General features: G+C 37.8%; 1 protein-coding gene and 1 long non-coding RNA gene across 2 annotated transcripts; one reads left to right on the top strand and one right to left on the bottom strand.

Annotated features, from left to right (window-relative positions):
- Positions 1 to 584: 584 nt before the first annotated feature.
- On the top strand, positions 585 to 10,482 carry AGR3 (anterior gradient 3, protein disulphide isomerase family member). Its single transcript, XM_053977609.1, has 8 exons — positions 585 to 670; positions 2,362 to 2,491; positions 4,796 to 4,859; positions 6,126 to 6,178; positions 6,816 to 6,892; positions 7,150 to 7,213; positions 8,194 to 8,277; positions 9,012 to 10,482. The coding sequence occupies exons 2-8, from the start codon at positions 2,386 to 2,388 to the stop codon at positions 9,059 to 9,061; spliced, it is 498 nt and encodes a 165-aa protein (XP_053833584.1). The 5' UTR covers positions 585 to 670; positions 2,362 to 2,385; the 3' UTR covers positions 9,062 to 10,482.
- A 9,284-nt stretch (positions 10,483 to 19,766) lies between these two features.
- On the bottom strand, positions 19,767 to 24,245 carry LOC128807322 (uncharacterized). Its single transcript, XR_008437120.1, has 3 exons — positions 24,124 to 24,245; positions 20,142 to 20,230; positions 19,767 to 20,063 (listed from the first exon to the last, which is right to left on the bottom strand). It is a non-coding gene; the product is annotated as an uncharacterized LOC128807322 (long non-coding RNA).
- Between the last annotated feature and the right edge of the window lie 401 nt (positions 24,246 to 24,646).

Here is a 24,646-nt window from a genome sequence, read left to right as displayed (position 1 = left end):
TATTCATCAAGTTCAGTAAAATTATATCAAGCATCATGTCCAAAAGAACAGATATTTTTAAACTACAACTCCCAGGAGCAATAATCAGGTGGTTTAAACCACATTTTTTAAATAAATAATTTTATTTCCCTCTCAAAAAGAAAAGAGAGTTTGTTTTATTTGTTAATTACACTTCTCTACACAAAGTAACCCTTGTGTCTTCCTATTAGGTTCATTCCTATCTTCAAGCACCAGTGAACTCTGCCATTCTCTGGGAACAAAAGCACCTCCAGTTCCAGCTTTCATTGGTGGTTTCTTTTTTCACTGGACATAAGCCAGACTCAAACTGCTGGGGGGGTGTTACCAGACACACACAAACCCCTATTTATTTCCAATCCTCATACAAGACACCTGATACAAGCAAAGATGAAGAGAAATGCAAGGATTCAGTGTATAAGCATGGGAACTTGCAAGAGAGAAAGTTGGAGGCAAGGCAGAAAAGAAAGGGGGAGGGTGGAAACACATTATTTCAGTTTTCAGCTCAAAGGTTCCCTCATTTTTTCCCAGGTGAATGTGCTGTTGCTGCTACACAGAGACCTGGGCAGCTCAGGTGTTCTGTGCTTAAATCACTGATTTTTAACTAACAAATTCCAGGAAAAGTACCTTCAATCAGGAGAACTGGTCGCTGCTGGTGAGCAAGTATTTCTTATTCTTAACTCTCCTTTAGTAAAGCAACGAGGTTTTGTTCACAAATGCTTTACAAGCCTAGTTATACAAAAAGACAAATGATAGATGCATAGAGATTAGCTAGCAAATGTTTGTTCTGGCAGGGAATTGAAGGCAACCTATGTGGTATTGGCTGTCCTTTTTTTAAGTGAATCAATTAAATAACATTGGAATATGCAGCATCAAAAATATAGAATATTAAATTTAAACTGCCTACAGTTACAGTTCCAAAGCCCTCTTAATTTTCAATAGGATAATCAATTATTAAGCTTCAGATGATTTTACCTGTGATTTAAAGAGATTAATGCTTTGATCTTTTTATTCATACATTGTGAAAGACTTCTTACTACAAAATTACAATTTTTTTTTCCTAGCTTCTGCATATTTTAATGTACAACTTTTTATCCAGCCAGCCAAATAGAATTAATTTCTCTAATTGAGATTGCCAGTTATTAGAAATGGAGTTTTAATTTGTTCACAAGAAATTTAACTGCTAACAGTAATTCTGTGATGTAAAGAGATTCATTAAAACAGTACTTTACATGCCTCTTGGTCCTAAAAAGCATGAAGTATTTTCTTTTGCCAGTGCTCAGGGTTGCAGTTCCATATGAACATCAAATTTAAATGCAAGTTAGAGATTTTCTTTATCAGTACAGGCACAAATGTCTTGGGGGATATTTTTTTTTTTTTTTTTTTTTTTTTGGTGGGGCATGGGTGGAGGGTCGTTATTTTTGTTCATTTGCTTTGGGGTTTTTTTATTCAAGTCAAAGTAATTTCTCAGTGGGGCATCCTGGCAGCTCCTAAAGCTCAGCCTCTGAAAAGCGGAATCCCCAGTAAGATGACTGAGTGGTATCCTGGTCTGTATTTTTTGACTCAGTTGAAACCATCTGATATCCACCTGAATATCAGATCTTTAATGCCTAGAAGTGATTGTACTGGAAGAAAGTAAACTTACCAATTAAAAACAATTTGGCTTTGTAACGCTTTTTCTCAACTCTTGCTTTTGTTCTCTGACTTTTATCAAGGTAAGAAGTTACTGAATTTCTTATGATGATCTTGGTCAGGAAGAGAATACTGAACTAGCCAGAAACACAGGTTAATTGTTTTATTCAGAAGTTGTTGAGCTGAAATTCAGTGTAAAAGATGCAATGAAGAATGGGAAATTTTTTAAGTGGAAACTTAAAAAATTACCGCAATTTCAATGTTTTGGAAGGATATGACAATTTAAAGAGTATTATACTTGTGGCAAATTCTTGCTAATCTTCCTGCTTAATTGAGAAGGATATTATGAGACATCTTTTGACAAAAAAGCTCCAACATAAAAAGAAATAAAAATCTCATGCTGTTGCGTTTCACTGAAATTAAAAAACCTGGAGCAGTGTCTTGAAATTGTGATCCAGTATTATAATGCTGTACTAGTTCATGAGAATCACATGAGAACTGTACCCTGAAGCCTCATTTTAACTGCTGAAAGTAGCATTGCACAGTAAAATTAAGCACCTCCAGTTTGCATTTTCCTCACAAAGGCAAGGATTTTTGAAAAAAAAACCCAAAAGTGTCTCTGAAGTACAGATTCTTAGGATGCCACTAACATATTGATCTACACTGCACCAAGTGACAAATCCATGTGACTAAAGCTGTTTCTTTGTTTTCCAGTTTCCTTGCATTGGAAGGGAAATAATGGTCCATCCTACATTGGCCTTGTCCCTCCTGCTAATTGCAGTCAGTTCCAACCTTGCAATGGCAATTAAAAAGGAAAAACGAGCACCTCAGACACTGTCAAGAGGTACTGTATGTTCGCTGAATGTAGTTATCTCCTTACCTCACCATATAGACCAGCAAATATGTTTATTTTGAATGTACATTTACAGAATGTGTATCTATATATATGAACATACATATATATGTATAAAACATACATAGAATGCACATATATACTTACTGGGGTGTGTTTTCTTTAGTGTTAAGTGATGCTCTAATTAATATATGTTCTCATTTCACATCATTTGACTCCATCAGTCCATTAAGCATATGACTGAGGGCCTCATGTAACCTGAATATTTTATATAACTCATAGTGATCTAACAGAAGCAAATAACCTAAACTGAGTCTCTCAAATCAAGATGTATATGTAGGACTATCAGTGAAAAAATATTCTTTCATACACCGTTTGAAATATATGTTATTATTGTAACCTGCCATAACATCAGGAACAAATTTTCTACAGACTCATTTTTGTACACAGAACAGTTTGAATTGGGGTTTCCTGCATGACTTTTTTCTTGCTTTTCATCACATATCCACTGCAAAGCATGACTGTGTGTAATTCACTTCCCTATGGTGCATAATTTTCAACCTGAATGTTAAATAAAGACCCTGTTTTAATTTATTTATATCTATCCTTAGAAATACAAGCAGAAAAATAGCTTAGCTCTTTCCCTCCCCCACCTTTCTCCTCCTCTTGGGACTATTCAGGAAAAAAAAAAAAAAAACCAAAACCAAAAACAAAACAAAACAAAAAAGTCTTCATCTGTCTTCCAAACATCTTCTGCAGGCCATGTAATGCTTGCAGATCCCACTAAGGATCTGAGTTTTCCCTATCCTGGCAAAGTTGCACATCTCTCAGACATTCCACGTGAGCCTAATTGCTCAGAGACCATTTGACAAAATCATGCACCACCTGGACTAGCCTAAGAGAAATTTCAAAAATTTTTGCAAGCAGTGTCCCTGGGGAAAGGTTATTATCAGTCTGGGATGTAATGCCTAGTTTGCCCAGATCAGGATTTATTTTTTCCCAGTAAGCCTAAATGGAAAAAAAAAAAGATAACAAAATCTTTTACAATATGTCAGATTTGGAAAAGAAAAGGAAAAAAAAAACCCAAAAAAAAAGAAAAAAAAAAAAAAAAACCAAAACAAAACAAAACAAAAAAAAACCAACCAAGCAAACTACAACGTAATCACAGAAAACAGGTGTAACTTTTCGAATTCTGATTTCAGGCTTATTGGGATGCCTTGAGCACTTTACCTGTAATTTTCACAGACCAAGGGGAAATGCTTAAATGTGCTGCAAAATGCCCCCAAAATGCTGACTCCTGTGTGCAGTTACCTGCTTTGGGAGCTGACAGCAGCCAGGGCTGGGAAGGCGCTGGTCAGCATGCCAGAGTCCCAGCACCAGCCAGACAGACCTGTGTACTGAAAGAAGACGTGATCCAGAAGCATCACAAGCAATTGTCCTGTGAGAAATCCAACAGCAAATCTGGACTGGTCCAAGCACTGTCCAGACAGCAGAGAAGAAACAGAGCTTTAACCCAGTCCAGGTCCAGAAATGGAGAGATGAGAATGAGAATTGTAGAACACTTGTCATGAATGGAGCCACACTTCCATACAGGGATCTGCTATGTAAGGGCTGTCATCCTTGGGAACTGAAGGCACAAAACCAAGTGGACAATTTGATTTTTGAGATCTGCATATTCCCAGCTATGGATGAGCTATGGAGCTGATGTTTGTTAGGATTTTGTTTCAGTGGAGATTTTTATTTAACAGCCATTCCTTTACTGAATTCTTTAATTAAATGAAGGGCTTGCAACTTCAGGGATTGAAGTTACTTTGGAGTTAAGTGTATATTCCAAGACTGTTCTAATGACATTCATATTAAAGCTGATCTTATTTGAGTTGTCATATTTTATTTTTCTCTTGTTATATGCCAGCTTCTCTTTAAGTCCCAGGGTTTACATGAAATACTGAGCAGACAGTATGATGATAGAAATTACTTGGGTGCTGATTTAGCAACCTTGAGCATTTAGAAAGATAACTAACAAGTCTGTCAAAGGACTTGAACTGGATATGCAACCAGCTGAGATTTTTGGGGGGTTGGGTTGTTTGGTTCAAGTTTTTTAACCTTTTAGTGTATCTATCAGGAGATGTGAAATTAGCATACCCACAATGTTAGAGAACCTTCGACTAAAATCCCCAAATCTTATTTGCATACAAAAGTTAATACACATAAACAAAAAAGAAGAAAGAGAAAAAAAGGGAATTTGTTCTGAGTTACTTGCCTGACCAGCAGCTAGTCCTTTTGTTTTATTTCTAGGGTGGGGAGACGAAATTACGTGGGTACAAACTTATGAAGAAGGGCTTTATCAAGCAAAGAAAAGGTAAGAGATTAAAAAGTAGTATGAAGACAAAGTTGTTATTCCATCTTGCTGGAATACACAATAATGAGACAGAAGAAAGAAACACCATGACAGCTGATCTGTAGACACACATTAAATAAAATAGACTCTGTCTATAAACAAAAGGACTTCTAGGACTCTTATGACTGTGAAGTAACATAATGGGCCAATAATGTAATGTTGTAATTTCTTTGCCACAAAGGAGGTATTGTCATTTAAATTATTAATCATAAATAGATACCATAATTTTTAAACTACATCTACTGTGTTTTAATATCATGTACTTCTGATTACTTTCTTGAACTCTGTTACATTTACTCTTGCATAGTGATCTACTGCCTTTAATGTTTCCCCCAACACTTTATTAGTTGGAATATGTTCATGATATATTTTCTCACTGTCTCTATAGAAATGGAAGTTCCAAGCTCAGTCTTCTCTGAGAATCAGCTGCAAATAGATTTGAGAATTCATAACAATACTTATTTAAATATCTTTTACAGCTCATTGTAGATCACAATAGTGTAGCATGAGCTGTTGCTAAATTGAAGGCAAATTATTTGTAAAACAAAAGACAATTAATTTCATGTACCCTGTGTGAAAATGGTTAGAAATTAACAATTCCTGTTATTGAAAGCAGACCAAACATTAATAACTGACCTGCTGAACAGTAAATATAGCTTAAAAAATATAGGAGAAAACACACATTTGTTTATGTTTTGACATCCAAAATATAAAATTTTAACACTTTACCAAACTATTTACAGAATATAAGTAATATACTATATAGTTGTTCAAGAAAGCTTAAAACACAAGAAAAATTTCATGGAAAGTATTTGATGATAAACCCAATCTTATAAAATCTATTTTATTCTAATTAATATATATTATTTTTATTTTCTTAACCCTGGAGAAATTCATACCTAAGTAACATACCTATTTAGTCTGATTATTTACTGCCTGAGACTGAAATTATGGTGGATCTGTTGTTACTTTATTCCAGAATCTCTTACTATAGACAGCCTATTTAGACATAGAAACTCTGTTTCTCAATTTCTTTCTTTTATGAAGTGCTTATGCTCTTTTCCCTTGCTCAGAAATTTCTGTAATATTTTACAGAATGTCTACATGGTTTTACTCTGGGTTAACATCAGATTAAATGCAATTTGCCTTTTTCAGTCTGCTAGTAAAATCACCCATATGAATACATGTCAAATGACCTAACTACATCTTTTATTATTATTAATAAAGTAACAAGCCACTGATGGTAATTCATCATTTGGAAGACTGCCAATACTGCCAAGGTAATTTTGATTTTTTTGTGTGTTAAAATTTTGTGAATATTTTTTATAAGAAACGGAACCTATCTATATATTTACATTGCACTTACTGAAAATTATTCAGAGAAACAGGTAAATGAAAAGTGAAAAATTTATTACCATTATATACAAAAACTCCACTATGAAACTACATAATAAAGAACATGAAAAAATCTCACTGCTGCTGTATTGCTACCCCAAATACAGCACTCAGTTTAAATTAAGAGGCATAGATTGGCTACTGACTCATTGAACAGATTTAATATTGTTTAGCTCTCCTGAAATGGTAACTAAAGAAGGAGGCAAGGACAGGGCTGCTGAAATTGATCTAACAAGAATTTTCTGAGAATAATGCACTTTTGTCAAGCCAAGACATGGTATCCATTGAGACAACAGGCTTCATAAATAACAGAAGAGAGCTTCCATTTTCATAGCCAGAGGTTGTACTGCCACAGGCCAAAGAGCCCCCAAAAGCAGCGATAGAGCCCTTAAGTGTCTCCTCAGGAATGTGAATCAGCAGAGGCAGGAACAATGTGACTCAGTCTCTGACCAGTGTTGTGCCCAAGCACAGATGGAAAGGCAGCATTTGAGATGGATTTCAAAGTGATCCTGTCTTTTCTAGCACTGAAGAAAGCTTTTGCAGAAAATGAAGAAATACAGGAAATGGCTCAAAATAACTTCATTATGCTGAATCTCATGGTATGAAGGGTTTGGGGCGATTTGACTGGTGTCGTTTCATGGTCTGTGTTTCTCTTTCTTTGTCTTGTTTTTTCATGTCATTTTAAATAATATAGTTGACATTTTAGTTATTTAAGTAGAGACAATTGTGCATGTGTATTCACACACTAGTAGTACCTATTTGGTTTTATTTTCTGGTGCAAGGTTATTCACAGGTGGTACTATTTCAGCAAAATTTACAGAAATATTTTAACAACTAACCTTAATTTTTATACCAGCATGAAACCACAGATAAAAACCTGTCACCTGATGGACAATACGTGCCTCGAATCATGTTTGTAGGTATGTAAAATATTTATGTATCATCAAAGTTGTTATATCGGAATTATGCCACTGTCCTCCTGTGGGGACATCAAAATTATTCATTTTGCCAAAGGAAAATCTCTCTGCCTCTGTTGTATACTTTGACTCTTGTAAACATCCTCAGATTACAGATATGTCCTGGAGGGCACTTACTTGGGCTTGAGAGCAAGATGTTTAAAAGTCTGTTAATATCCGGACTTGTTGCTCTCCGTGCTTCTTGCTGGTTCTGTTACAAGACAAAGTTTACTGAAAAAATCAAATATCTGACTGAATGTAGATGGCTATAAAGTGGACATTACCACAGAATAAATCAATAGTCAGTGGCATCTAAGGATTTATCCCATTTTAAAGCTGACTTCTGGAATGTACCAAATTAATTATGCCCCAGAGTGCCTGTTCCTTCTCACTCGCTGTACAGGGAGCCTGGTGTGACTGTGATGGCATTCAAAGTTCAGCCCACACTCAGACAGAAAGCAGTGTAGTTACAGCAATCAGTAAATTAATAATAAACTTGGAAGGGTAACTGAGAGAAGAGAATTCACAACAACTTGTTCCCAGTCTGGGAACATTAGGAATCAGAAGATTTTCATTCTCAAGGCTCTAGGTAAGTCATGCTATCTATTGCCATTGAAAGGCATGGCCCCCACTATGTGTGCATCTGGTCAGATTAACCTCTTCTGATGTAAAGTCAGAACCTGTAAAACAGGATATTTTTCTTTAACTATGAATGACATGCATGTGTAACCTAGCACTTAAAAATAACTGTGTACTATAAAAATGAGCGTTAGCTTTTGTTCAGGATTTCTCCAAGTAAAGAGCAGTTGTTTGGAACAGAGCGTAACGGCCTCGTAATTGCTGCATTGATGAAATCAGAAACAGGGCTGCCAAAGTAATGCCACGCCATCACCCTCAGCTATTGTGGGAATGGAAGGCAGTGTTTAACCCAAATACTTTTTCAGACCCATCTCTCACGGTAAGAGCTGATATCACAGGAAGATACTCCAACCGGCTTTACACTTACGAACCGCAGGACATGATGTTCCGTAAGTGCCCTTTGCCGTGTTACTTTGTATCTCACGTTGTAAGCAGCCAGATACCCCCCATCCTGATCACTTGTGCTTGAGAATCCATTAGGATCTCAAAGTAAAAATAAATACCATGTGAGAGCATTTGCAATAAATTATAATGGTCTAACCTGTTCTAGCAAAACAATCACACACATTGTCCCACTGAATTTATTGGGACTACTCAAGTAAGAAAAATTGAAAGATCATGGGTGAGAACCTTCAGAATCAAGATCTGAGCAGTTTTATGGAGAATGGTGAATGTCACTATGCTCAAAATTATCTGACTGTACAATGTAAATAGCCCGTGGTGGGAGGGAATCAGTAAAGAAATGCAGGTGGTTATGTCCATAGCCCTAGCAGCCATATATCAGAAAGGAATGTGATTTTTCAGGTTGAGCCAGTTCTTACTTTATGCCATCTATTTGACATCAATGCAATATATCTCACCACAAATACACACATCATATCTGATTACCAGCTTGCTGTTGAGAAATGAGGGAGTTGAAAGGATTCTTGTCAAATCCCATAAGTTAAACATTTTGATTCACGAATTTTTTTACTTTCTGTTTTAGTTAACAATCTCTAAAATAAAATGTGACCATAAATCAGTTTCATTGTGAATAGTTTACTAAATCAAACTAGGTGAGGTTTTTTTTCAATTGTTCAAATGTACTTCTACTACATTTTCACAGTTCTTATTTTTTTTTCAGTAATAGAGAACATGAAGAAAGCACTACGCCTCATTCAGACAGAACTGTAACCAGTAACAGTGAAATGACCATAACCTCTACGAGGTGAAGCTGCACCTCTCTGACTCTACTTGCAAACTGAACTTTTACCAAGCAGATTTGGTAGATCAGATTTCATTAAAAATGTATGTGTACAACTTGGAGAACAAAAATAGAAAGACTAAAGAACCCATTTGGAAAACATGAGGAGAAATATATTAAACACTTTGAAATTAATTATCTAAATAACTGAAAATAATGGTTTTAAGTGCATCAAATTCAAGCTGTATTTTAGCAATCCAGTTGTGACTTTGTTAGGTTAGCTGTGACTTCTGAAGAGGAGTTATAAACAATCTTTTTGATGTCTATTTGCAATTTATTACATGAGTTAATATCTGCATCTTGCCTCCCCATTTTAACTTTTATTGCAAGAAGCTTATTAATTGTTAGTGTACCCCTGCTTTATACAGTCATTTCTCATTAAAGGAAAGGAAACTTTGCTGTCAAATCAGACTGGAAAGCTCATGCTATAAATTTTGGAATAACTTACATAGTGAAAAAAACAAACAAACCAAACCCACAAAAACAAACAAACAAACAAATAGGAAAAAAGAAAAACAGTGTTCCGGGCTTAGCTTTCCTCTGTATAATCCTTTAACTTTTATTGTGGCAGCTGAAAATGGAAAAGATTGAGCATGCAGTCTCAGTGAGGTGATAATAATCAAAGGGCAGCTACATGTTTTTCTGCAATAAAGATACAGTGAATCAAGAGAGATGGAAGGAGATAGACCCAGAACTCCAAACCTGAAGCTAAGTGATGTTTATAAATTCTGGCATGAGAAAAATGAGGAGGTTTATCCTAGCTCTTTGCTTTTAAATGTCATTTTAGTCATGGGAAGCTCATCCCACGTCATTCCCTCTTTTTCTGCAGCATTCCACCATAAAGTTGGCAGTTTATTGAGGAAATCGGGACATACAAAATCTTGGCAAAATTTTCACAGGATTACTGTATGCAAGGGTGGACACTTGTTTTGAGTAAAAAGCTAAAGTCAGTTGAAATGGTTTACTATCCCAGCAATGTGGGTTTTTGTTAGAACAAAATAGTCAGCAATTCACCTGCAGCAGGAGCATGTATGTTATGTTACATGTAAAGCATCTGTGTCATTTGTTTGTGCCACCTGCATTTGCTTGATGCTGCCTCTGTACATATAATAGATGAGAGAAGGATCTCTGCAGGAAAGCTTTGCTAATTCACAATACCTAGTATTAATATGTCATGAGTGAGTTATATTGTACATATCCACATCTTCATAATTATGTAAAATTTGGATATAAGCATATATTCCAATGGAGTGGAGCTAAATGACCTGTACACTAAGAGAAAAAAAAATTATTTCAGTAATTAGAAATGTATTGTCTTTACAATCAGTATGATGTTTTTAACCTATGGGGAAAGTGCTAGAAGTAAAATTAAACTGCAAATCTCATTCCTTTGATTTCTGCTGAGCTCTACTCATTTATGTCTTTATCTGTTCCAGATTTGGCAATATTTCCCTGTCTGTGATCATACCCTCTATTAAGCATGCCAGAGATACTCTGGAGAAAGGAATGTAAACTAGCTGCCAGACATGACCCAGGGTAGCCATGGCAGCCATTCATCTTCCTTTTCTCCAAGCTAAACAACCCCAGTACCCCCAGTCACTCCTCGTGAAGCTTCGTGCTCCAGACCCTTCACCAGCTCCACTGCCCTTCTCTGGACACGCACCTGCCTCATTGGCCTTCCCCCAGCTCTTACCCAGAAACACGCAACCCTGCCATCACCATCACCATCACCAGGCTCAAGGCCAACAAAACTCCCTAACATATGGGGCCACCCCACTGCCTCCCCTTCCTTGCCTGTCCCTTTTGAAGAGTTCATAGCCATCCAGTGCAGCACTCCAGTTATGCCAGTCAGCCCACCAGGTTTCCATGATGGCAACCTACACCAGTTTTCCTGCTTCACAGTGGCTTCCAGTTCCTTCTGTTTGTTGTCCACGCTGTGTGCATTGTGTAGATGCGCTTCAGCTGGGCTGTTGATCCTGCTACCATTTTGAGGGGAGAAGCCCTAATTCCTACATGACCATTCCCAGGCACTTTGTGGTTTCTAACTTCAATAACCCTTGTGTCTTTGCTGCCACATGGCTCTATCCCCTACTTCCACTGCGAGGGCAGACCAAAAGACCTCCCCAGCACACTGTCCCTCAAACATTTGTGTGACACTACCAGACTTAACTCCAGGGAGCCTGGTTTTATCCCCTTCCCCCTTCAAATCTAGTTTAAAATTCTTTATTCCTTTAGTGGATCCATTCATAAGCAAAGAGGTGGCTGTCAAGAATGCACAAAGCTGGAATCCCAAAAGATTTGTGATACAGGACCACAGTCCAGACTTGCTTGATCTCAGGAAAGCTTAACTTCATAATCGCACCTCAGTGCTGTAAAAGGAAATAAATGGTAGAATTACCACTTATTGAAATTGTGGAAGAAACAAGTAATTCAAACATTAGTCCTGGAAGGCTACTGTTGTTGTGTTTATTTTTGGCATTTGATATTGAGCCAGCAGACAGGAAACTAACTATGTGAATGAAACAAAATAAATAACCAAATTTTCAGAACAATTGCAATGATCACTGACTTAATTGTCAGACAAAAGCTAGCCTTTAGATTTAAACTGTAGTGAAAGTTATTTTAACATTTGAAGAAAATCCAGAGTATTTTCCAAAGGTAGTATTGATAATGATTGCATCTGTAACCTTGAAGAGTATTTCCTGCTGTGGAAGTTTGTAACAGTTTTAACAAGCCACTCATTCAAGCAGAGAGTAGCCAATTTCTAGAGATGTCACAGGCGCATGAATTATTCTGTGTCAGATGAAATCTCTTTGCAAAGTAAAGGGGATTTCATCCTCTTCTTTCCTTTCTCAAATCCCCATAAGTACCATGCTAAAATCTGTTCCCAGCCATAGCCTTCAGAAATGGGACTAAGTCTTTGAAATTCTTAAAAACTCAGATCAAGTCCTTTTGGTGGAGCTAGATATTCAGGTAAAAGACACCCTATATGCACATTTTTTTACTCACAACTTAGTTCAACACTCATCCCTAATTTTAGAGCTGCTACTACATTTCTGCCTTCTTTTTGAAGACTCTTTTGCCAGGTAATATTTCTGCTGATGGAACAGAAACTCAGATCTCAGATTAAAGTCTCACTGCTCTTGGATAAAATAGTAAGCCTGTAACTTGTTCAATAACAGACATAACATGATTCTTTCCCCTCTTTTCCTCTGAAACGAATGGCATGATAATCTGCTCCCTCTTTTATTCCTTGCTTTTCTGTTTGCACACCACACAAATTTATTCACAATATTAGTGGGTAGATTTTTATTTATACTCTTTACTTTTCACTTTCTTAAGGAAAGAGTTGGAATCTGTTCTTTTTCTTCCTTGGTTATCTGGAATTGAACCAACCAGGTTAGAGCTGAAGGAAGAGAATGAAAGATTGAAAATGTGAATGTGAGAGCAGAAGTTGTTTTACACAGAATAAATTCATTCACAGTAAAAGGACCAATAGATGAGAAAACCTACCTGTGTAGACTGTGTGATTTTACAGAATTCATAACCTGTATTCTCTAGGTTTAGATGTTAACATTCATATGGGCATAATGCGGCATCAGCTGTAGAAATCCATGTTTTCTACAAAAAGATTTCTCTGAGTTTTGCATTTGGTATGAACACAAGATATTCTGGGAAGCAAAATTACTGCCACCTGTTCACATATCCGTCTCTACTTTACTGTCTGGACTTATCTGGTGTAATCAGACCAAGAGTAGACAAACAAACGTGGACTTAACGTCAGTGAGGTGAGGCTCAGGAATCTGAGAACTGACAGAACAGGATCCTCCCCTGTGTATCCGTCTCAGCGCAGAAAGGCGTTCCCTTTTCCAGGCAGATGGCTGATCTATTGGTCTGTGGAGCTAAAACATTTTCCCATGTGCAAATATTTGCACCTGACCAGAAGAAAAGAAAAGGCACCATACCTTTGTGTACCATGGAGGTGACAGATTGTGGGACACCTCAGCACTTAAAATGCAAAAGTAACTTGATCGTGCAGAATAAGACTGATATAATTAGGCTTGTTTCATGTACTACACGTGTCCTTACCAAAGGCTGACCCAGAGAAATTTCCAAATGCTGAGGTGTCCTCCACAGGATCAACCAAGTGATTGATCTGCTTCCTTTTGTTTGTTCCTTTTTTCAAATGGATATAGAGATCTACAGTACAAGTCAGAAGGAAATGAATAGTCTCCATGGCAATTAAAAAGTCCAAAACCACTGAATAGAAGGGGAAGAATATTTACTTGTTCGCCAGAAAACCTACAGAATTTGCAGTCTATCTATTAATTCCTTTTCCTTGCTGCTTAAGATGTTCGTGCAATTCATCACTTCCATCTTCGGTTGCTACCATGTATTGTAAATAACTGACCCCCTCATCACTAAAAGTGCATCTATTTCAGCAGACTGTTTTCTTTTATGAGGTATCAGATAGTTGCTGATCCCTTTAGAATCAGAGAAGACACACAATAACTACAGCTTCCCCTATTTTTGCGTAATTAGGTAAAAACCTGAATAAGCAGAATCATCTTTTAGTTCACACTACCATATCAAGAACTGCATTTTGAAATTTCCCTATAATGCCAACTCCAGTAGACATTCATCAAGTCACCCTTTGTACATGTCTAAGTGTGACCTGTGAGAAAGAGAAAAGATACCATACACAATAACTTTTCAAGTTTATAAGACTCAAAAGGACAGCACTCCTGATGGAGTGTGTTGGTGCTTAGACTGTGTTATTGTTTTAGGAAAGAGCTTAAAATGGCTTCAGAAAGATCTAGTGTGTCTTCTGCTACCTTTCTGAGGTATCACTCGTTAATCCTTAGCACACCCTGGCTACATGTCCCCAGGTGATTGTTTGTAAAAGGCTGGCACACAAGAACCCACCCTGCTATTTAGCACTCAGCCAGCTACAGAGAGACAAGTTCACGGATGTATAAAAACCACCAGCCTCATTGCTTATGTTCACATGCAGGGAAGGGAACAGTGACTGCCTGGCGGAGAAGCTACACCCCATAGTGAGGAATATTGCATAGGATGGAGAGAAAAGTAGCCTTGCTCTGCTAAAGGATTTTTTTGCTTCAAGCCTATAAGTAGCTGGGGCTGTGATTTCACACAGCTCTTGAGCATTTTTATCAGAGCATAAGAGCAGAAGAAGAGCACGCATCTTCCAGACCTCTACTGCTTCACATGGAAGACAACTCCACAACCGATATATCAAATTGTTATCAAACATTTTTGTATATACATTCCTACTGAGGAGCATTCTTGCCCTAATTGAAAAAATTTTCCCTCATGGCCTCAATGGCTTAGTTCTCAGTAATTCGTATACTCTTGACCTTGGCAATTAAAAAAAAAAAAATCCTAAATTCCATAATGAATTCCAAAAGGGAATTCAAAGATTCAGAGCAGCAGTTGCCCTGGACCTGGAGATTAAATCTTTCCTTCCTTGGAAAAACGCCCTTTCTTATTTACCTACCAAACAAATTAATACAGAAGGAATCATAGTCCAGTAAAAATGTATTATGGGCTGTCCTGCATTCTTGGACTAAAGATATGAGATGCGGAACAACTCCATTAAAGAGAAATAAACCTTTAGCATTTGTTTGGTTGTTGTTTATAAAAGCCAAGGAACAGCTCTATGGATATGTCACAGAGAATTTTAAATGAATAAGCATTATTTCATATGCTATTTCTAGAAGGCAACAGTGCAAATGTGAACCTATCTGAAGTGTTTATGAGGCAGTCACTTTATTAATACCATCAAGTACAACCACTGGGATAACTTCAGGCTGCCTTTCCTGACCAAGTGTGTTGACTGCACAGATGGTGAACTGAGCTTCTACAGCCCTAGGTACAGCTACAGGGCATCTCTGGAGCACAAAGGACCAAACACCTTAAGCACTAGGCAAAGCTGTATCCACAGGCAGCTGTGCTGCCTGAAGGTGTCCTACCATATGGAGGCAGCATTAAAGAGACTGACAGCTCCTTTGGTTATTTACCCTGAAGTGAGTTGCAGGAGCTAAGGATGTTTAGCTTTCCATATTTTTATAGAGAAGGAACTAAAACACAAGCAGGTTAAGATCACACGAAAAGCATGTGACAGCTCAAGGAACTGAGGGTGCCTTTAGCTAGCTAATATTAATGGAAAACAAGCACCAACTAATTACCATCACCTCTTTCTGACTGTGGAATCTGTTCTATCAGTCATTTGAATTCCTGAAATTAAGGGAGAAAAGGCACTGTGCTAAGACAAATGAAAGACAGCATCCACAATTTTGTAACCGACACATAAACCACAAAACTTTTCCTTCCTGCACTGAAACAAATCAAAGGATACGTGTCCTTTGAGAGGATGACTCACCAAGAAAGCTATAGAAAACTCTTCCTGCTATATAGTTTCATAATATGGTCTACTGAACCATAAACCTAGAAGAAACAATGTCTTTGAGAAAGAGTGAATTCCCAAAATATTTTTGTAAACATAATTCCACAGTTCTATCTACAGCGCTAGAGGTTTTTTAGTAGCTACCATGTCACCAGGTGAAGCTGAAATTCATTTAAAGAAGAAATTGTGGTTGCAAGTCTGACAATAGCAAGCATTGCCAGTGCCAGTAAATACTTTGTCATTACACTATTTGTATACTTTAGTCATGTAGGCTCAATACGTTTGCGGCAGTATGCTGATAAATCATGGAAATATTCAAACTACATAGGGACTATAGGGGCAAGTTGCCAAAAGTTGCCAAAAAGATGTCAGGCTCATAGCCACATTTTGAAACAGCAAAGTTGAAAAATGTAATAATAAATGTAATTATAATAATTTAAAACTGTGCAGAGAAAAATTAAAATCTTATATATTTGAATACACAGTTTGTGAAGGTATTGTCTATGCTTGCTAAATCAGATTGCTTTGCATGCTGATACAGGGGTGGGGGGAGGACAGTGGCAGGATTATGGCTCCCATCCCCTTTGTGGGTAACCAGAACAACTGAGTGCTTCTCTATACTTCCTGCCCACAAACACACACAGCATGGGGAACAAATGGGAGGAATTAGAAATCTGCATGCAGTTGCTGGGCTTACTAGGACTCTAATGGAAATGTTCAAGGCCAGCTTGGATGGGGCCCTGAGCAACCTGGTCCAGTGGAAGGTGTCCCTGACCATGGAAGGGGGTTTGGAAATAGATGATTTTTAAGGTCCCTTCCAACCCAAACAATTCTCCAATTCCATGGAGTGAGGACAGAACTCAGTCCCAACAGCAGCACATATTGCTGGTATGAACACATTTTCCCCTTTTGTCCATTATGCCCCTCACATGGTACTTGAGGTGAGTGTTTACTGCACAAGTAAAATGCACTATTCCTACTCAACAATATTGGCTCTGCCTTGATGAAGAGAAGCAATGGTAGCTGTCATCATTGCTCTTCTTGGTTCATTTTTACACATGATTAAAGAATAATCATAATCCCTTGACTGTTATGAGCTTAACTGAAGTTTAATTAGTAGCTAAATGCTAGTTAGCCTTGTACAAATTAAGGGGAGAAACTTATGTTTCAAGGGCACAGTATCCACTACAGCCTAAGGCAGGTGGCAGGAGAAATAAAGGCTTGGCACTGTATCTACCAAATGTGAAGCTAACTTCTATTTGGAGAACAACAACTGCCTCAGAGCAGAGCCTTGGCCTTCAGTATGCAGCTAGTTATCGAGTCCTGAAGTTTCCTTACAAGTTATTTTCTCTCATTTTAGGAATATTACTCCAAAATCAGATGAACTGTTAGCATGAAGTGCTTTGATTTGAACAGATGCCTGAATTCCCTTCTGATACTTGAAGAGAAGTGTGCACAATCACTTCCTGTGATTTGCCTACACATCAAGTGCTTTCATGCAATGCTAGTACATATTTGAAACATGTTGTCTCTCCTGTATTGGGTAGTATTTTTAATAACTGATTTTATTATCTATAAGATGGATATAGACTTACTGTATGAAACATGAAATATATTGCAAGTGTGATTCTACAGTTGCATTGTGAGTAGTTATAATCTCTTGTTATAAAAAGCTTGATATAGAAAGGCTGCCTCCTCCTGGCATATGTTCTAATCACTTCTTTATGCACCTCTTCAGGCAACAAAAAACATCTCTAATTATCCTCAAATTTACCAAGGCACTTACTGTGTGACCATTACAGAAAATTTTCAAACTCATCTCCTATATAAGTTAGACTTAGTGAAACCAGAATAGAATGGCAGATAGAAATTAGCTTGTTTAATAGAGAAAGGACAGCTTTTACACAGTTGAAGTGACAATGCTAGGCAAGAGTAGATCCTGAATGAAACACAGATTTCTTTGTTAATTTTAGGTGGCAATTGATGAAGTAAGTGATAACTTACATAAGCAACTTATATAAATGTAGCCATTCTACACATTAAACCTGAAAAATGTATTCCCTTTCTATAGCTGTGTCATTTCCTTTTCATGTTGACAAAACCACTTATACCATATGGACCTAAAATTCATCTTTATGCTTCAATTAATTATTTGGATAAGACAGCAAAAGGGACTATAGGTGGGGATGATAATTTAGCAATCCACACTACTAAATCAATTTATTGCAAGACATTGCATATTAGGGAACATAACAGTGATACACTTCTTTCACTTGTTTTTAAAATGTGTACATGCATCTCAATTCTCCTGGTCATTGTTAACTTGTCTGCACAAAATGTTTATCCTCTCTTGATTTAAGAGGAAAAACATGAAAGAAAGTAAGACTGAATTTGGAAGACAGTAGAGGAAGAAAGGATACGCCATTCACTGAAAAATTCCTCTGCATATCATAAATTATATTTTCCTGAACTCGAGCCAGAATTAAGTCAAAAACTAAAGCCTTGAGGCTGTCATTCTCTAGGAAAAAAGCATGAGTCAGCTGTCAGTGGCTGCCTGGGGAAGGGAGGGTCATCACTGACAGGTACTTAAGACAAATATTGTAACATACAGTCTTGTCCTACTCAACAGAAGATGGAGCGACACAGGCTGTAAAGAACAACAGCGCAAAATGTGCCTTTATAGGCTCTTTTCTCCAGAGAAGAAAAAAAAAATGCATCAAAGAAAAGCTGGTCTGATCTACTTTAAACTGCCATTTCCCAGTATGGATTTCCTAGGGAAGGAGCTCTGGAATCTGGCCTCCCCATTTACAGGGGTTACACATTGCTCTCTCTATCTCTCATATCTCCAGGCCATGCAGCTTCCTTGTGTAGGCAGTTTGTGCCTATGTCTTGGTCCTTCCTGGGAGGAAAAAGGAAAGGGATTGTGGGCATGACCAAAGGAAGGCCACCTGGATTAATTGAGCTAGTAAATGAATCAAAAAAAGTCAAGAATGTAGCTTCCACAGCAAGGGGTATAAATAAAGAAATACTTCTCCAGTGAATTTCTCTCATAAGTGATTAGAAAATTATTTTATCATCAGGGCACATTATCTAAGTAATATTCATAAATCAAACGAATTTTAACAATCAGAGAAAAACTGTTATAATTAAAATAATTACTTTTCGGTAAATCTATATGTATTATAGGGTTTTTTTTCAATAAAACAGCACTTTGTGCTTTTCTGAAATTGCACAATTAAAATAACGCAGAAATGGGCATGTATCCATGACAGCAAACTTCCAGCTCCTGCACAGAATTTTGATTGTTGCTCAACTTTTCTTTGTCATTGGTTTGTTATATCACTGATTCCATTTATCTTCATTTGGAGATCCCTCTTTCTGAAACACCTATGAGAACAGAAGTGTGCCAAGCCCTTCACAATGCAGCTATTCACAGTGGACTCTGCTAAGCAGTCACTCAGGGTTAGTCATGTCAGGGGCGGTTGCAATTGCTCCTACAGGGTTTTGTGGGAGGTTTTGTGGGACAGCATCCCTTCCTACACTACAGGAAGTTCACACCATCAGCACGTGTATCATCGCCCTGACTTCTCATTTCCTCCTCCAGCCCAAAAATGCATCCAGGCAGGAAGAGCTGCCAGTGACACCCTCCCTTTTTGGCACAGAAAGCACAGGGCAGCTTTCTTCCTTTTTCACCACATGATGACTCCTGTGTTTCATCGAGGACCTTGTGCGTGGCGGGAAAGCCAGCCCAAGCTCCTATCCACTTTCCCCTTGTCTCCAGCATCCACCCAGCTACGCAAACAGGGCAAGGCAGAGCTGTGTTCAGCTGCAGCAGCTGCCAGCCTGCATAGCAATACCACTCCCTCTACAGAGGCACAGTTTAAGCTTCATTTCCAGAACACATCTATCCTCCCAGGTTGGTTTGCACAAAGTATTCTGTGTCCCTTCATTCTTTTCCACAGATACAAAACCTTCACTGAATGCACAGCAGGGCCTCAGCCTGAGCAGTGAACTTAATGTGACCAGCTCAGGGATCAAAGGTCTTACTGCACATTTACAACACAAAAAGAGTTGTCAAACAGTATGACAAGAATGATCAAGCATTCAAGAATCGTTCCCTATCACTTTATTTGCTTTCCTATGCTGCCTCAAGACCAGAATATTACAGGGGCCAAGAAGGCAGAATATTAATCCTCAATAATCAGGCAAGAAGGAAACAAATAGCCTGGGTCAGAATGACAGCCATGCCCCAGCGTGGGTATATTTAGGGCCTTTGTTGAACAGGCTACCATGTGAAAAACCTCCCAGTAGTCCTCCCAGCGCAGCAGCTTAGTGCAGTTGTTTAGTCTCTCATTTCTGAGCTCCTCACCACAGGAGCACAATTAGAGCCAGCACAGAGGCATTCCTCAGGCTGGGCTGGCAGGGCTGACCTCCTGCCCTCCCCTTCACCAGAGAAGCAGTGATCTCAGAGAGCACCAACCACATCATTGACATCACGCTAGGCACTGTAATGAGACAGCGTGTCCTTTGTCAACGGGCAGATTCATCCAACTTGGCAGTCCCCAGTCCCAGACATGGCTTACTGGTTCAGCATAAATTCACACAGAGAGGAGCAGGGTTGCCTGATGACCACAATGGAAAGACCCTCTGATGGACTGTCTTGATGTCATTCCTCACAAAAAAAAAAAAAAAAACAGATAAATCCATGAGGTTTTTCAATTTTGCAAGTGAGCAGTGGTCTTAATAGATATCAAATGTTTAAAATGACCACCATGAAAGAAGCTTGTTTCCTGTTCCCAAATATAATTGAAAAAGAGACCTTCTGCATCACTACTCTGGCAAGACCCTTTGTCCTTTCTGCATGTGTATAGCGGTAGATAGGTAGGTAGGTAGGTAGGTAGGTAGGTAGATAGATAGATAGATAGATAGATAGATAGATAGGTGTTTTTAAAATGCAGATTTGACAGACAGACACGGCAATTTGAAATCTATGGATCAGATTTTAATGATATATAGAGATTTGCATTTATCAAACCAGTAAACAACAGGTATAAAAGTACACAAGATTTGGGACAGGTCTGAGATTTAGGACAAATTATTTAAGACTAATCAACCTAGAAATAATTGCTTAATACTAAAGGAAGTTCTTTGCAACTTAAATTAGCAGCAGCTTGACAAATTGAAACCATCATGGATAAATATAGCATGGGTATATTTATCCCCTGAAACTCTTCTTGAAAACATCAAGTCAGTCAGGAATAGGTAGGCAGCCACTCAGAAGCTGACACGTTTTCTTTCCATTAGTAAAAGTGATTTGAAAGGGATTTGTACTACGAGAATACTCAACAGATTTGCTATTGCTTAGCACAACATACTGCAAATAGAACATTTGCAGCAGACATTATCTGACCTAGGTCATCTCCTGATTAAACATATATAGATTGGAAGAGATTAGTTATTAAACAAAGTAGAAATACAAGCCAAGCTACTGCTTACATGAAGAAACTATATCCAATTAGCTTTGCAAGTGAGCTAAATGCAGGAATTAAGAGGAAGGTAGTTCCAGGACACTTCCGCCAGCACATCCTGTTCAAGATGCCTGAACACACACCTGCTACACCCCTGCATTATATTGACTTATATTTCCATATTCTGTGCCACAGGCACAGTATTTCAAAGATTATTAAATATTGACATCACTGTAATTGGGAAAAATGAAGGATTAATTTAAAAACTTGAGTCAGTAACAAAAAGTTGTCCCACCACATTGTTTTCAAACCAAGAGTTATAATGACAACACATACATCATCATGCTCCCAGGTCATCCAGGGAAAGGGCTGAGTTCTCACTCTAAGCTGGTGCTTCTCTTCAAAGCCAGTCCCCAGGAACTGGACAGGAACCAGGACACAACTGAACACTAATGCATGACACACAAGCTGTACCTCAGACAGCTTAACCTTAAAACTATGTCTGGCAGAAGAGAAACTCTTCATATAGACCTGGCAAAGGAAAGGCTGCTGAGCACCATGGCAAAGAAGAGAGGAGAAGTTCTTCAGTGACTTAAAAGGAGTTTAGGAACGAAGGCACTCAGCTAAGCAGTTAACTGATTACCCATAATGGTGAGCCTGGTGCATTTCATCTGTCAAAATGACAGTATGATCACTTCTCTGTCCCAGATAACCCCAGAAGAGCTCAGGCCAACTTTTGCACAGTATTATATCAGATAAGCTAAGATTTGCCACTCAGAAGGAGAAGCTTTTCCTAACATTTGTGTGCCTATGCTGTGACCTGCCAATTCCTCCACTGTGTGTACTTACAACAACACACTGCTCCAGTAGCTCTGGCATAGGGAACTCCATCAACCTCACAAGCACCCTGTGCTCTCACATCTCCATTTTTATAATTTCTCTTTTTGTTATTATAATAGTAACAGTTTGCCAACACAGTTTCACTGACACAGTTCCATAACTGCATTGATCTATGTGAATAATTTTAGAGCTTTATAGTTGGTTATTTGATTTCATCTTTGGAGGCATAAATAATAGAGTCCCCACAAAAAACTGGATTCAAAGTGCAGTTGTCATATTAAAATGTCCCACAAGAACTCTGGAATGACCCAAGTTCATATCCAAAACAAACTCCTTCAGAATGGTAAAAGCTGTAGTCATTGGGCAGTGCTAAACTCCTAAACCATGTTTAACAAAGTGTTTCTAATCAACAAGAACATCAGGGTGACTTAGTAGAAAGTCACAAGTAAATTTAGTAACGGTAGGCACAAAATGCAAATCCGGGTTGTAGATTCAAGTGTAGAGTCCAATATTGTTCACTTTTCAGTGGCATTGTGTCCTGAAGTTGCAGGTTGAATGAACAGCAATTTCAAAAATCTGAATCTCTTGCTCTAACAATTTTAAAGCCTCTCTATGATTCAAGGAGCACTTAAATTCTCCATTTTAGTCTAGAAGGCAAAATTCTGCCATCTGATTTTCTACCAGGAGTGGGAGACTCTATGGAAAATTACAAATTTCATGTGTTATGCTACATCTTACCCCACCATCTAATTATGATTAAACTGATTTCATTTTACCAATCTCCCACCAGACTGTTCAACTGGTTAAGTCCTTTCTAAAACAGTGACTTTGTAACTGACTCATGCTTTCACTTAGAGAATTATTCACACTGTGGATCTTCACAAGTAGAAACAGCACAAGCAATTCTCTGTGACTGTCTCATTTTGGGAAGTGAAGCCAAAATAATTTTTATAAATAAATTTTTACTTTAATGAGAAATTTTGCAAAAAATCTTACCTTTCATATCCAAACAGATTTTTCTTTTTTTTTTTTTTTTTTTTTTTTTTTTTTTGCAAAATTACAATTTGACACAGCAAAAATGCAAGTCTTTGATCAAGCACTTTTTTTTTAAAGTTACTTTTTTGTTTAAAATGTTTGGTTGACAGCAAATAACTCCCTGGATCCCAAATCACCCCTTCCAAAAAGCTTGCCTAAATCATAGTTTTCATCCTTCTGCAGAAGCCTGAGAATAAAAGACTTAAAATGAATGAATGAAAAAAGAGTGGTCTGAATCTGACTCCACTTTATTTTAAAGTTGCATGATGCAGAACCTATGAATAAGCCCAAGGACAGGGGTAGCTTCACCAAAACAAAGAACAAGTGTTACTACTCTAGCCTCCAAATATGTGTTTATTTTCCAAAATATCAACCCTGGCACCTGCAGCAAATGGGCAAAGAGATGTTAGTGGGTCTTTCATTGATATCTTTGCTAAATTCATGACTTAGTATGAACTGGAGAATAACAAAATCTTAAAAACATAAAATAATACAACAAAACCCCCAAAACTGTGGGGTGAAGCTTTTGTTTGCATTTAGTTTTATATCCAATTAATTTCCTGTTAGAAGAATTGCAGCAATATTTTTGGTACAACTTAGCTGCAAGGTACTGTTCAACCAGGAGAGTAAACCCAGCATTAACTTTCATTCCTCTCAGATTTGCTGACTGAGAGCTGCATTCCTGCATTAGGATGCTGTCTACAACACATTCAGAATGCAATACCATCTTGCATAGAACACACAAAGAGAAAGTAAAAGGGTTTCTTCCTTCATGGATAGAATAAACTCTTTGTCATTTATCTGTGTAACATTTAAACCTCATTATTGTTATACACTACAGGTAGGTTTACTCTCTCTCTCTCTCTCTCTCTCCCCTCTCTCCACTTCCCTAGTCAAACTAAAGGTAGCAAGTAGGATATTTTGATTATTAATTAAACAAAGCCACTCCCAATTGCTATGGTGCCACAGAGCAGAAAACCAACACCCAGGGCTACTGCTATTAGAGATTCCTGCTCGCCAGCTCTGCGAGTCATCCTGGGTGAGACTCATACACAAGGCAGATTTCAGTGAAACCAAGCAAATTGGAGAGCAGCACTATTCTGGGGCTGGTTAGAAGGCTTTACAGAATTCAACACAATGTATCTTCCACTTGAACCAAAGCATTTTATCTAGCAAGGTTTCTATATAAAGCAGTTTGCAAGGCGAGCTGAATTTATCATACCAGCTGATGCAGTCAGAAAAAGCAGAGTGTTCAGTTTGAGATTCACTTAGGGGTTGACTTAACATTCCTGTAGAAAAATTAAATGATGACCTTTTGACAAGTGGCCAAGAATAGAGCTTGACTTTAAATTTTCTAGAACTAAAAGGAAGACAGACACATATAGAATTTGGAAGCTGAAGTGTCTCTACTGAGTGTGAACCAGATCACTGTATGAACTCACAAAAGGTTTGTTTGCTCACCAAACAGGCCACAGGAAAGAAACATGGCAACATGGTGTGCTCTCATAAAGGTAATACTCTTGAGACTTTCCTGGGGGGGGGTCTTTGCTAATAGATTTACCTTGCTAATAGAATCAGAGCAAAAGGAGTAATTTTTCTTTAAATGAGCAACATTAGTGACAGGAAGAAAAGTTTATGATTGTACAGTAAGAATAATACCCCTGGAACAATTTTGCTTTTCAATTTAAATTACCTGTAAACACAAAGCACCAGTTTCATTTTCTTCATAGCTTTGTGAATTTAAC

The sequence above is a fragment of the Vidua macroura genome, chromosome 1 (genome assembly GCF_024509145.1).
Source record: "Vidua macroura isolate BioBank_ID:100142 chromosome 1, ASM2450914v1, whole genome shotgun sequence".
Lineage (NCBI taxonomy): Eukaryota > Metazoa > Chordata > Aves > Passeriformes > Viduidae > Vidua > Vidua macroura.
This window is presented reverse-complemented; position numbering and strand designations above follow the sequence as displayed.